At 39.7% G+C, this 14,200-nt stretch overlaps 1 protein-coding gene across 1 annotated transcript in view; it reads right to left on the bottom strand.

Moving 5' to 3' along the window:
• The window catches only part of LOC143987361 (bifunctional protein GlmU-like), a 161,853-nt gene that overhangs the window by 27,122 nt on the left and 120,531 nt on the right, over positions 1–14,200 (bottom strand). Inside the window, exon 3 of the mRNA XM_077486021.1 lies at positions 767–949. Coding sequence (XP_077342147.1) covers positions 767–949 — 183 coding nt within the window. The remainder of the gene's footprint in view (positions 1–766; positions 950–14,200) is intronic.

Here is a 14,200-nt window from a genome sequence, read left to right as displayed (position 1 = left end):
GCAGTCCTAGCCTACATGTGGCCTAAGATTGCATGCAGCCCTGGTTATTTATGCAACTTTTATATAGCCATAGCTGGTCAGTAAGATGTAATTTTCTAGGACAGTATAGTAAAATAAATCTATCATCTATTTAGCTTCTACAGACTGCAGCATTTTTTCATTCACCATTAACCTTCAAGAGAATGCCATTAGTGCCTTCACTGGTATCTCTGGTTAAATGTGAATTAGTCCACAACAACTCTAATTATAATCGGATCCATGTACCTGCCTATCCTATATAATGTTCAGCACATTACCAAAACAGCCATTCTTCTGGAGAATCATAAAAAATAAATAATGCGAAAGACATAAATGTAGCCCTTGTATCTACCAGAACCATTATACAGTAATTCTATTCAACAGCCGGAGCTTGGAAAGAATATGCATGCCAAGTAATTGAGATGAGGAGTGCGAAGAGAGGTATTTCCTTTGTGACATAAGAAATATTCTACATATTTTATCATTTCAGCACTGCCAATGTCTTTAATTAAAGATTATATCAAATTAAAGATGACAGGACACCTTCAGGGGAAATGCATTTCATTCTCTGCATTTCTGGAGCAAGACACAAAGAACAGATTTTAGGAACAGCTTGTAGTGTGGCACCAAAATCTTATAATTACATAATTAGGAACAGTACACTTCTCTTGAAACACTCCACGGCCATCTTGCTGTATCTATGCATGACTTAAAGTGATCCAGTATATCAAGCAGACCTGTCAGGTACCTCATTCCTATTCACCGCATCTGCGTTAGCCAGTCTAAGTGTTGCTTTGGTGACACTGCCCACACATGTAATAACAAACGGCGCTCTCAGTTCCTTCTCTTGCACAAATTTAAACAATGATGTGACTATTTCTTCTCCTGGTCCCAATCGCAAGGCGTACACTGACAGAGAGCTCGGTCCCCCCTGAGTGAAAGAACAGAAAAAGAGATAATTGTTTATGTATTTGTCAGAAAAGTATATCCCATGCATATCAAGACAGAGAGTTAGATATGGATAGAAAATGCAATCTAAGTTTGGTTCAAATGTGCAAGATTGTGTTACATGTATTTTTGATTTTGCTATGCTACTCCCCCTTGTATGAAAAATAAATAAATAAATAAAAGCTAGAGCTCTAAAAGAAGAAGGCATTTTTACTGGAGTGGAATTCCTTTGGGTCTAGCCAGCCACAGCGTATCTGCCATTTCTGGTTCTCTCCTAAGGCTTTGTAGCCAATCGATGCTTTTGCTGCACACAGAATGAATCCTTGGCTACGGATGAGAACCAGAAGTGTCAGGTCACCCAGATTTAGAGGTAACCCACACCGGCAAATATATAAGTATTTCAGAGTTCTAATTTTTAATCCCTAAGGAGAGAAGTAGACCAAAAGCCCAAATCTTTAAACACTTTAAAACGTTATTAAAATATTTTTTTATTAATTAAAATAACATGTTATACTCACCTGCCCTGTGCAATAGTATTGTACAGAGAGGCCCTGAACCTCCTCTTCTGGGGTCCTCAGCCAGTGCTGTCTACTCCTCTTCTGTGTCTTGCCCCAATAGCAAACCACTTGCTACTGGGGCAGATATGCAGGCTCACTCCTGAGCCAAGCTCTGTGTGTCCATAGACACATACAGCACATCTCAGCCCTGCCCCCTCTCCCCTCCCTCTACACAGGATTTGATTGACAGCAGCAGGAGCCATTGTCTCTAGAGTAGCAATGTTGCTCTCGGGCACAGCACTGGATGGATACAGGACTCAGGTAAGTAATTGGAGGGAGGGCCCTAAGCCTTTAGAACTATTTTAAAGTGGTTGTAAATCCTGTTACACCACTTTTACCTACAGGTAAGCCTATAATAAGGTAGGCATGCGCGGGAGTTACCTCATCGTGGCTCCAGATCACAGCGCCGGAGCCCGAAAACTCGGAAATACCATGCAAAAAGTATGGCAAGCATTAATTCTACTATACCATTTGGTGGCACGCAGTTTGTTAGATGCATTTGGGGTGCTGTTAACAAATAAAGGCACGGATGCGCATCTAACAGAGGGCAGCCATGTGGTGCAGGAAACACATGCAGAAATGCATGCTTCCTGCACCACAAGTGGTGTGAACAGGCCCTTAAGCAAGACCCTATGCTCTACTTTGTAATTTATCATTAAGAACCATTATGACAAAAAATATTGTATTCTGATAACGGCATTGTCAATATATGTAATGATTATAGTGCTTTTATTCATTCTTTTATATTCCCTTGTTTATAGTTTTTATTAAAATTTTCACACAGACACACCTGTCCACAAAAGTGAAAGGGGATAGGACAAACTAAAACCCCAGCCTAGGATGCCGGGCCTGTTGCAACAGCAGTAATACAATAGATAATATAAACCATGTAAACCGAAAAGCAGTTAAATGAAAATAAAAAACTATTGTAAAGTCTCGTTTTTCTTTTAAACAATAACAAACATGTTGTACTTACCTCCTCTGTGCAGTTGGTTTTGTACAGAGCAGCCCGAATCCTCCTCTTCTTGGGTCCCTCTTTGCTGCTCCTGGCCCCTCCCTCCTATCGAGTACCCACTCAGCCAGCAGCTCTCTATGGGGGCAGCTGAGCTGAGTCAGAACTCTGTGTATCCATTTAGACACGGAGCCCCAACATGGCCCCTCCCCTCTCTCGCCAGATTGGCTGACTGACTTTGGTTGATAGCCTCGGGAGCCAATGGCACCACTGCTGTGTCTCAGACAATCAGGAGGAGTGTCATGGACAGCTTAGACACTTGTGACACTTGGACATTGCTGAAGGGAGATGGGGCTCAGGTAAGTAATAGAATGTATTGAGATAAAAAAAAAACTTCTGCCTTTACAACTCCTTTGAGTCAATTTGTTTTAATTTTTTTTAATTTACACATTTTTTGAAGTGTTGTTTGTAATGTTTTTATTATCTATACTGTATATTTTTTATTTTACAATTGAACTTTGAATAAAGAGTTCCATCATAGCATTTCTTTTTGCAGGGTAACTTTTTCCATGAAGACTGTTTCCAAAACTGTGTAAAAATTGAGCTTCAGCTATCTAGTTCTGAAAGCAACAAGCTTTTTCTCAGAAAAGCCATAAAGATTAGCCCAGTAGCAAATTAAATGAAACCTGGAGCTCCACCTGCTGTCTCAAAACAGTAAATATTAAAATGCAACTCTGGAAAAAACTGTTATTGTAAATCCTCCACCAAAGAGGCAATAATAGGTGTGCTGTGTATAGTAGTAAAATAATACCTTGTTAAAAGCCAGCTCTGGTGTATTTCCATGTGTTGCGGGCATGAGAGCTGCGAAAAACATCAGTGACGGGCTCAGGTCTTACCAAGCCCCCTCCTTACTCAATGCCAATGCACAAAAAGTCTTGTTTTCTTTTTCACAGGATACAAGGTGTTCTGTGATTGGAGGATGAGATTCATGTCCATCCACACCCTTCTTTTTGGCTTTTTATGACTGGACATGAAGTGAGGAGGAAACTCCAGAAATTCATTATCATTAGTCGCTGCTCTCATGTCTGCAGCACTGGGAAATCCAGTAGAGCCAGCCTGTGCTACCATGTATATAGCAGCACCACACAGAGACGGTGGCACCTTCTGCTTTTTCCTTTGTTATTGTGCTGCACACACAGCCTACCTATTATTACCTCTTTCCTACATACATAGCTGGTGCAGAATTAACACTAAGTTTTTTTTGCCAGAGTTTGGCTCTAAATAATTATATGCAAGATGCCATATTAAGCTAAATGAAATCCATTAGTTTTATTTTATTTTATCTTTTCAGTCCTGTAAAAAAATAAAAAATAGAAATAAAATATATACAAAATATATACAAAATACAATATAGTACTAATAAAGAACTATTCTATAAAAAAAAAATATGAACATGTATTAAAATTAGATTACCCTAGTATTATATTTGTAGTTTAAGCTTCATGTAATTTTTCCTTAATGTTTTGTAGCCTATCTGATCAGAACTTTCCAACAGAGCTGCAGATTTTTTTGCCATTTAAGAAATGCTCATTTTTTTTCTAAAGCTCTTACATTTGATACTTTCCATAGACTGTAGTGGGTACAGCAGGTGTATGATTATTACTTTTTTTATTTTTTTATGTAATAAACATTCATGATGAATATGCATGTTAACAGTTGGAGGGGGGGGGGGGGGCTGTGCAGTCAGAGATAAACCTAATGTCACGGTACAAAGGTTGAGAGATCATCTCTGGTAGTTTTTGAAAAAGAAAGCGCAATGCCCTACCCCACTGCCCTCTCACATTAATAATCCCTGTGTGTCTAACACAACCCCCCCCCCGTTTTTTACCCATGACCACAATATTGACCCTTGTATAATAGCAAACTAACCCACTCTGTTACTTCAACACTAACCCTTCCTGTAGTTACAACCCTCCTTGTAATCCCTAACACTAATCCACCTAGCAACCCCAACACTAATCCTTACTAAACTCTAACATTAAGTTCACCTTTGTTCACTTTTTTTTTCTAAATTCCAGCACCCCCTATGTACCAGTATAACATTAATGTACTTCTTTTGCAAAAAGCGAACAGCTTTCTATTTATTCTACCAACGCTTACCTTACTGTCTTCATGGATATTTAAAAACTCCGCTCCATTACTTCTGCCTTACATCCTGAACAGACTTTAAGTCATGACACAGGAAGGAGTTGACCAGCTGAGGGTAGATGATGCAGGGTGTGAACTAATGAGATTAGCTGGTCAACTCCTTCCTGTGTCATGACCTAAAGTCTGCCCAGGAAGAAAGGCAGGAGTAATGGAGGAGGGTTTTTAAACATCCATGAGGAGAGTGAGGTACGCCTGTGTAGAATTAATGGAAAGCTGTTTTTATTTCTGTAAAAGAAGTACACTAATGCTATATTGGTACATAGGGTAGCTGGAATTGAGAAAAAAAAGTGAACAAAGATGAGCATTGCCTTTAATCTCTTCCCTAATCGCAACTCTAATCCTTACTAAACCCTAAAATTAAAGGCTAATTTCACCTTTGTTCTCTTTTTTTTTCTTCTAAATTCCAGCTCCCCTATGTACCAATATAGCATTAATGTACTTCTTTTTCAACAATAAAACAGCTTTCTCTTTATTCCACCCACGCTTACTTCACTGTCTTCATGGATGTTTAAAAACCCTGCTCCATTACTTCTGGCTTACATCCTGGTCAGACTTTAGGTCATGGCACAGGAAGGAGTTGACCAGGTGAAAGTAGATGATCCAGGGTGTGTGCTAATGAGATCAGCTGATCAAGTCCTTCCTGTACTATAACCTAAAATCTGCCCAGGAAGTAAGGCAGAAGTAATGGAGCAGGGTTTTTAAACATCCATGAAGAGAGTGAGGTTAGCCTGTGTAGAATAAATGGAAAGCTGTTTTATTATTGCAAAAGAAGTACATTAATGCTATTATGGTACATAGGGGAGCTAAAATTTAGAAAAAAAAAGTAAACAAAGATGAACTTAGCTTTTAATTTCTTCCCTAACCTCAACACTAACCTCCCTGTAAATCCGAACCCTAACACTAACCTTCCCTGTATTTGCAACACCAAACATTCAGGCTCTGTTTATTTCTACATTCAGGTCATTAAGTTTGAAGTCCAAAGCCCTGACAGTCTTATATGTCAGATACAAAGGCAAATATTTGTATAGTGTATGAGCATATAGCAAAGGTTGAGCAGTGAACACAAAATCATCATCATCATAACACTAAAATGAAACAGCCTTTTAGAATAAGAGACATTGTATGGACCTTAGAGTGTTTGAAAATAAAGTAATAGATTTAAAATATCCATTCTTTGTTGCTAACATTCTAAGACACTATTAATATCCAAGTTGTACATCTAGAAAGGCACTGACCTTAGAAACAGCAGTATACTAATCCAACTGTAGAACACTAAAATCCATTCCACCAGATAAAAAAAAATAAGAAAAATTATTTTCTAAAAAATTACATTCAGCCTGAACAGGCTGCCTCTGGCAGATAACTCTAATATCTTATAAGAAATGGCAACCAGTGGCTGGTTGCTGTTTAGTATGTAATTAGATATGCGATAAGAATCAAAATAAATCTATATGAACAGTTTGAAAAATGCTATGCAGATAAGATAAGCTTTTTTAGCATTAAGTTTTCTAGCTGCCCTGAGCTCCAAGCGCTGCCTGTGAGTTAGCCTGCTGGGAGACAGGAAGAAGTGTTGACGCATCTTTGCCCTACTGAGATTTTATATTCTGCCAACTTAATTTCTCTGGATGTCGCTACTTTTGTTGGCTGAAGAATCTGATGTTGTATTTTTGCTCTTTAGTTGCTAACTTTGGTGCTGAAAATTAAATCTTCACACAAGTAGCAGACTGCTTAGTGAAATGGTAATAGTTATTATTAACACTTTCAAAAAATACAGTATAGTCTTATCACGCTAAATATATTAAAAATCAGAAATGTTTGCCCCCTAAATGGTACATAGACTATAAAACTCAATGATAGCCTGTCTTTTCTGTATGAGAAAGTCATGTGGGTTATGCACGCACGGTATACACAAGCTAATCCTATTCTCCCTATCTAAATAAAGCAACCCTATCCAGCTTCATGTTACGTCATCCTTCCTCATAAAGAAACACTCATCCTGGAGAAAATGTGGAGTTGCGCCACTTCCTATTCACAAAAGAATCACCCAATATATTGCAGCTTACCAATCATTAGCTGTGGTGGCTGCATTCGTTTTCACCTGGTTATCTGGCCAGTAACATGCCTCCTGTATTAGTAAGACACAACTCTGGATGAATGAGCATAGGGGGCATGGCAGACAGCAGCATTTTCAGTCTAGGGGAGGGTAATGTTAAATATATTAGCAGATTTAGATACCCTAACAGATTAAAGCCAAACTCCAGCTCACATTTTATAACCAGTTACAGCAAACAGTTTTTTCCTTTTGGGATATAAATTTTCACATGAATAAATAGAAAATAATATGTGCATGCTGTGTCATTGACATCACAAGAGGACAGTGCCACCAGGTAACATCGCCAGGTGGCCCCTCCGTTACCTATATAAGAACTGTCAAATGGCAGAGAAGGCATTCGGTGGTCGGCAGTCAATGAGTGCAGAGTGTTACTGTATATATTTTTTTCTTTTCCAGGTGTGGAGGGCAGCATGGTTGAAGATGGATTTACATTAGGGGACACTGTTTTTCTATTTTTTTTATTTTTGAATAAAAGCATTGTCAAAAACTGTCTCTGTGTTTTTATTACTTTTTTACAATTTTGTACACTTTTACACTTACACATACTCATTCAACATGGGGGGGTGGGATATTGGGGTCCCCTTCTTGAAGGGGGCTTCCAGATTCCGATAAACCCCCTGCCTGCAGACCCCCACAACCACCCGCCAGGGTGAGGGGGCATGTTGAGGGCATGTGGCCTGGCATGGTTCAGGAGGGGAGATGCTCGCCCCCCCTCTTTTCCTGACCTGACAGGCTGCATGCTAGGATAAGGGTCTGGTATGGACTTTAGAGGGGACCCCCATACTGTTTTATTTTTATATTTGCCATTTTTATTTTACAATTTTTTTAACGGAAAATTATTATTATTTTTTTTAATTCACCTGTCATCTGGGAAGCCCATTGACAGCTGAAGACTTATCGGTCAGTCGGCTTCCCAAACATGCTCCTTAACAACCAGCTTTTACTGTGCCCTGATTGGACAAAGCTTTGCTCAATCAGGGCACAGAATTCATTGTGCAGGGCAAACACCTGCTGAACACCTTGCAAATGATAATGTTCCCCAAACAGGGCAAACAGCCAATGTTTGGCCCAAACTCATGCTTGGGCCGAACCGTTCGGCCAACTATACTCCCAGTTCAAAAAGGTGAGAACTTGACGAAGATTTCTGGCAGGAACAACTTGAACAAGTAATGAAAAGGGCAAACAATAAGTGCAGGAATGGGCTAAGTGGATCTAAGCTATTAGGGTAATCCAGAACAGGCGATGTGGTACTGCTCAGTGGTATACTGCATAAGTATGCTAGTATCTAAGAAATTGGATAGCAAACTGTGTTATCTAGTGTCTTGCCTTTTTTTGTGCTGCAGAGTGTTTGATGGGTTGGCATCCCTCTCACCAATCCTGTTCTTCAGCTGTTGATACAAACAGCGGAGGGGCCCCTCATGGATCAATGACTTGACTCTGTCAAATCTGCTTTGTGTGGCTGTAGATGCAGTTGTAGGCCCGCTAACCCACTCTGAGTGGCTGTGGATGCTGCTGCTTAGGCCACACTGTAAGGCGAGTGCCCATGGACTCATCACTCTAGCTTGGACATCTCTTTCCTTCCCTGGTCTAGTGCCAAGTCTCCCTCTCTAACTGGCTTTTGGGTTAGAGGAGCAGACTGGCAGGGAGCTTTAGTCTTCAGGATCCTGAGCGAAAAAGCCCTGAACTTTCCCAGGCAGTTTGATAACAAAATCCTCCTCTCCCTCCTCCTAGGTCTTGAGTCTCTGAGCAGGAGCAGGGATGGAGCAAAGAACACTCATGAAGCCACTCATGAATCTGCCTCTATCAGATTAGAGCCACTACGGTCCCTGTGCAGCAGTGTCGGAAGGGAGGGGAAGGCAACCCACACATGATGCCTCTTCTTCTGTACCGTAATGTCCACAGTGGTGGGGGAGGGGAGAATGAGCAGGAATAGATCACAACAGTTGACACTCAGCTACACTACATTCTTCAGCAATGTCAAAGGAAACGATCCATAAGCCACACATCATGAAGCAGACCAATGTGCTTGAAGCGAGATGAATGGCAGCTTCAGCCCGGACTCTAGGATAGCCAGGCCATGTCCCAACATGTTTGGCTCCGCCCCTTGAAGCTTATTCATGGAGATGGGAGTTTTGAGCATAAGGGGGTGTTTATAAGAGCATCACTGGCTGCCATGTGATAGAAATGGATGACACAGACAAACAAAATACACAGGTAATCAAACAAGCAATCAAATGGGTAAAAACGGCCACAGATATCAAAGTTGGTCACAAACATCAAGATTGAAAAATATCTATTATACAGCAGATGTATATAAGGGAGAATGATAAAACAAAACTACAAAAAATTGCAAAACAATAAGGACCCTGCATTCACTATATCTGGTCCCCCACAGTACACAGAGCATGGGAATGCAATTATTTTAGTAAATATAAACTGCTAAATACCTTTTCTCATCAACAGTTAGAGCATTCTTGTGGTTTCTATCAGTATCTAGTCAAGCACCGGTTAAAGCTTGTAGGACAAATTTTCTGAGTGTCCTATGAGACTGCAAGCCCCCTGACCCTCTGGATAGTGCCGATTGGTCCTGTGTTGATCACATGCACTCTCCCAAGACAAAAAAATCTCTCTAGCAATACACACCAAACTGAGCATGTGCAGCCTGTCTCCATAGGCTCTGTGTTAGCAGGAAATTATCAGGTGACAGTGGAAGGAGGGGTGGATCAGAGAAGACAGGATCAAACAGGCTTTTTACAGAATGCATAGGATTAACCCCTTAGGTCTCCACAGTGAGTATAACAAGCATGCTTTACTGCATATACAGACTGATTTTACTGTTTAATAACACTTTAAAGTGATCGATGTAATTATTGTTAATAAGTTGTTCATTTAAAGTGACTGATGTATTCATCCACATAGAAAAAAATAAAATAAAAATAAAATGTAAGTGTACCAATGTGTGTCAGCCTAGTGAGCATAATGAAAACCAATAAAATTAATCGAGAAAAAAATTGAAAACAAATGAATATATATGCTCTGGAACAGAATAAAAATTGATAAAAAGACTAGACACCCCCAAAACACACACATAATGGGAACATATTATCGATGACGTTTGCTACTGTGTACCATAAATGATTTGAAGCAATGTGTACAAATTATATTTACTAATAATAGTATTGGACATAAACTACACTCCATTCTTGTATGATTTGTTGTATATTTCTCTTCACTCTCCTGTGCACCTGTATTTCTTTAGTCTTTCCCTTTTCCTTTCTTGTATGTGTGCATCTTTGCAGCCTCTCACTCCCCTTACCTCTTCTTTGTGCCTGTGTCTCTGCATCCTCTCACTCCACTTTCCTCTTCTTTGTGCCTGTGTCTCTGCAGCCTCTCACGCCCCTTTCCTCTTCTTTGTGCCTGTGTCTCTGTAGCCTCTAACTCCACTTTCCTCTTCTTTGTGCCTGTGTCTCTGCAGCCTCTCACTCCCCTTTCCTCTTCTTTGTGCCTGTGTCTCTGCAGCCTCTCACTCCCCTTTCCTCTTCTTTGTGCCTGTGTCTCTGTAGCCTCTCACTCCACTTTCCTCTTCTTTGTTCCTTTACTTCTGCAGCCTCTGACTCCCCTTTCCTCTTATTTGTGCCTGTATCTCTGCAGCCACTTACTACCCCTTACCTCTTTGGTGTACCTATGTCCCCACACTCTTTCACTACCCCCTTCCTCTCCTGTGTGCCGGTGTCTCTGCAGCCTCTCACTCGCCCTTTCATCTACTCTGTGTCTGTGTCAACACAATCTTCCACTTCACATTCTCCTTTCTGTATGCCTGTGTCTCTACAGCCTCCCACTCCCTATCTTCTTACCTATGTGCTATTTTCTTTGGCAGATCAGGGCTGCTGTTCCTACTGAAATGAAAGTACACCCAGAGCTAATAACAATTTTAACATGTTGGATATATTGGGCATGCCTAGACACCATGTTTGATAGATAAATAGTATAAACAACAAGAGTGGCCGCAGGCATGCAAAGCAAAATATGGGGTAAGTGGCCACTTGTTTGGGTTGCACACAGACAGCAAAGGCCTAAAGTTACTGTTTCCATACATGTTTGCAAATTTACTTCTGTTTTGCAACACATTGATGCTATGTTCATTGATTAGAGTAGAACTAAAGGTTACAGAGGCACCTTGTGTATCTTTCACATATTTTTGCCAATGTAACACAAAGATCTATTTTCAAATTTAACCACTTCCCGCCCAAGGATGTCATATGACGTCCTGGACTTTCAGTGGGAATATCTGAATGATGCCTGCAGCTACAGGCATCATTCAGATATTCTTGTTTTCCGCCGGAGATTCTGTGCACCATAAGAATGATCGTAGCGGCAGTTCCGCCGATTGATCGTTCTTACAGGCGACGGGAGAGGACATCCCGCCGACATCCGGTGCTTCTCCAGCCTCTCCCGAGCCATCGGGGACCCACAGAAAGAATCGTCCGCTAACGGATGACGAGCATAGAGACGACCAGTAACCAGATGTTCACCGGTCATCACTATGGCTGTCGGAGGCCTGGGCACACCGTTATGAAGTCACGTCCGGGCCACAGATGTAAACAAAGCAGCGATCGCGGCTGGTAAGCATGAGATTGTGGATTTTTTTCCCGATCTCATGCTTTCCAGCCTGGAGGAGACATGTGGGGTCTTATTGACCCCGCATCTCTCCATAAAGAGGACCTGCCACAGATGATTCCTATTACAAGGGATGTTTGTAATATCCCTTGTAATATCCCTTGTAATAGGAATAAAAGTGATACATAAAAAACAAATGTTGTAAAAGAAAGTAAAAATAAAAAAATAAAGTAAAATAAAAAATAAAAATAATAATTTAAAATGCTCCTGTCCCCGGTAGCTTGTGCTCAGAAGTGAACACACACTTTAGTTCCCCCCATATATGTAAACGCCGCTCAAACCACACATGTGAGGTATCGTCGTGCGTTTTAGAGTGCAAGCAACAATTCTAGCACTAGACTTTCTCTGTAACTCTAAACATGTAACCTGTAAAAAATGTTAAAGCGTCGCCTATGGAAATTTTTAAGTACTGAAGTTTGGCGTCATTCCATGAGTTTGCGCAATTTTAAAGCATGACATGTTGGTATCTCTTTACTCGGCGTAACATCATCTTTCACGTTATATAAAAAAAATTGGGCTAACTTTACTGTTTCATTATTTTTTAAATCATGAAACAGTTTTTTTTCCAAAAAAAACACGTTTGAAAAATTGTTGCGCAAATACCGTGCAAAATAAAAAGTTTAATTGACCGCCATTTTATTCCCTTTAGATGTCTGCTAAACACACACACACATATACATATATATATATATATATATATATATATATATATATATATATATATATATATATATATATATATATATATATACATATAATGTTTGGGGGTTCTGAGTAATTTTCTAGCAAAAAAATTATGATTGAGTGCCAGAATAGGCCACGTATGGAAGTGGTTAAAACTGGTTAGACATAGGCTAATGCTAAAATCGACCTAATCAGACTACAAGAAAGTTCATACAACCTTTGACTATTACTAAAAAAATGCCTGATAAATATATTAAGTGTTACATAAAAAGAATATTATCGCATACGCTGCTTAGTATTATACACTGAACATTAATTAACCATTTATGCCGAGTTTGAACTGGCATCTAAGCATTACACATTGCACAATTATCCTTTATGCATAGAGATTTAATTTCCATGCACCTGCCTCACAGAAAGTGTCAGGTTCCATGTCTAAAACCTCTCAGGCCAGGGTAGAAATAGAAGAGGCGCTATGTAATACTGTCCTTTATACTGGGTTTGTTAATGTATTACTCTACACATATTTAATATGGAAATTAACCTATAACAGAGGATAAACATGAATATTTGGACAGCTGCTAAAATGTATATGCAACCTCCTATGTTAAAGAAAGACATAATTAAAGTAAGAGATAAATAAGATAGATGGATAGATAGATAGATAGATAGATAGATAGATAGATAGATAGATAGATAGATAGATAGATAGATAGATAGATAGATAGATAGATAGATAGATAGTTGTTGAAGAGTCTGCAAGGATGTAGAGTCTATTATAGTGTCTGCACTGTTTCTTTAGTATCTAAAGTGGTAGAAATATTTGGAAATAGGGATGGGTATTGTTATTCTGAAAAAAAAATATATATATATATTTTGCTGAAAAATTACCAGTTACATCGTACTGAGCTGTTTTGGCAAAATCTATACTTTTAATGTATTCAGGGGTTGCGTTTGAGCACAATAACAGGTCTAGGATAGCTAGCTTACAGGATTGAAAGGCACTGAAATCAGCAAATGAGTGTTCTGCCATATTCCAGTCAACCAACTGGAGGTGAGTTTTTGACCAGGCTATCTTCTTAAAGTGGTAGGGAAATTAGTGAGGTCACTGGCTGTACTATCTGGCAGATTATTTTGGATAATATTTGGATCGCAAGACTGGCAGAAGAGCAATTTTTCCACATTTTGTCATGTTACAACCAAAAACATAAATGTATTTTTTTTGTGATGTATTTTTACGTGATAGACAATTACAAAGCGGCACATAATTGTGAAGTGGAAGGAAAATTATAAATGGTTTTACATTTTTTTTTACAAATAAATATCTGAATAGTGTGGAGTAGATTTATATTCATCCCCCTTTACTCTGATACCCCTAACTAAAATCTAGTGGGACCAATTGCCTTCAGAAGTCACCTAATTAGTAAATAGAGTCCACCTGTGTATAATTTAATCTCAGTATAAATACAGCTGTTCTGCAAAGCCCTCTGAGGTTTGTTATAGAACCTTAGTGAACAAACAGCACCATGAAGGCCAAGGAACACACCAGATAGGTCAGGGATAAAGTTGTGGAGATGTTTAAAGCAGGGTTCGAGTATAAAAAAATATCCCAAGCTTTGAACATCTCATGGAGCACTGTGCAATCCATCATCCGAAAATGGTAAGAGTATGGCACAACTGCAAACCTACCAAAGCATGGCCGTCCACCTAAACTGACAGGCCGGTCAAGGAGAGCATTAATCAGAGAAGAAGCCAAGAGTCCTATGGTAACTCTGGAGGAGCTGCAGAGATCCACAGCTCAGGTGGGAGAATCCGTTCACAGGACAACTATTAGTTGTGCACGTCACAATTCTGGCCTTTATGGGAGTGTGGCAAGAAGAAAGCCATTGTTGAAAGAAAGCCATAAAAGTTCCATTTGCATTTTGCGAGAAGCCATGCGGGGATACACAGCAAACACGTGGAAGAAGGTGCTCTGGTCAGATGAGACCAAAATTTTACTTTTTGCCCTAAAAGCAACTAACACTGCTCATCACCCTGAACACA

This window comes from Lithobates pipiens, unplaced genomic scaffold (genome assembly GCF_037356315.1).
Source record: "Lithobates pipiens isolate NorthernLeopardFrog02 unplaced genomic scaffold, aLitPip1_a1.2 Scaffold_18, whole genome shotgun sequence".
Lineage (NCBI taxonomy): Eukaryota > Metazoa > Chordata > Amphibia > Anura > Ranidae > Lithobates > Lithobates pipiens.
Note: the sequence above shows the minus strand (reverse complement) of the source record. Positions and strands in the feature narration are given on the sequence as shown.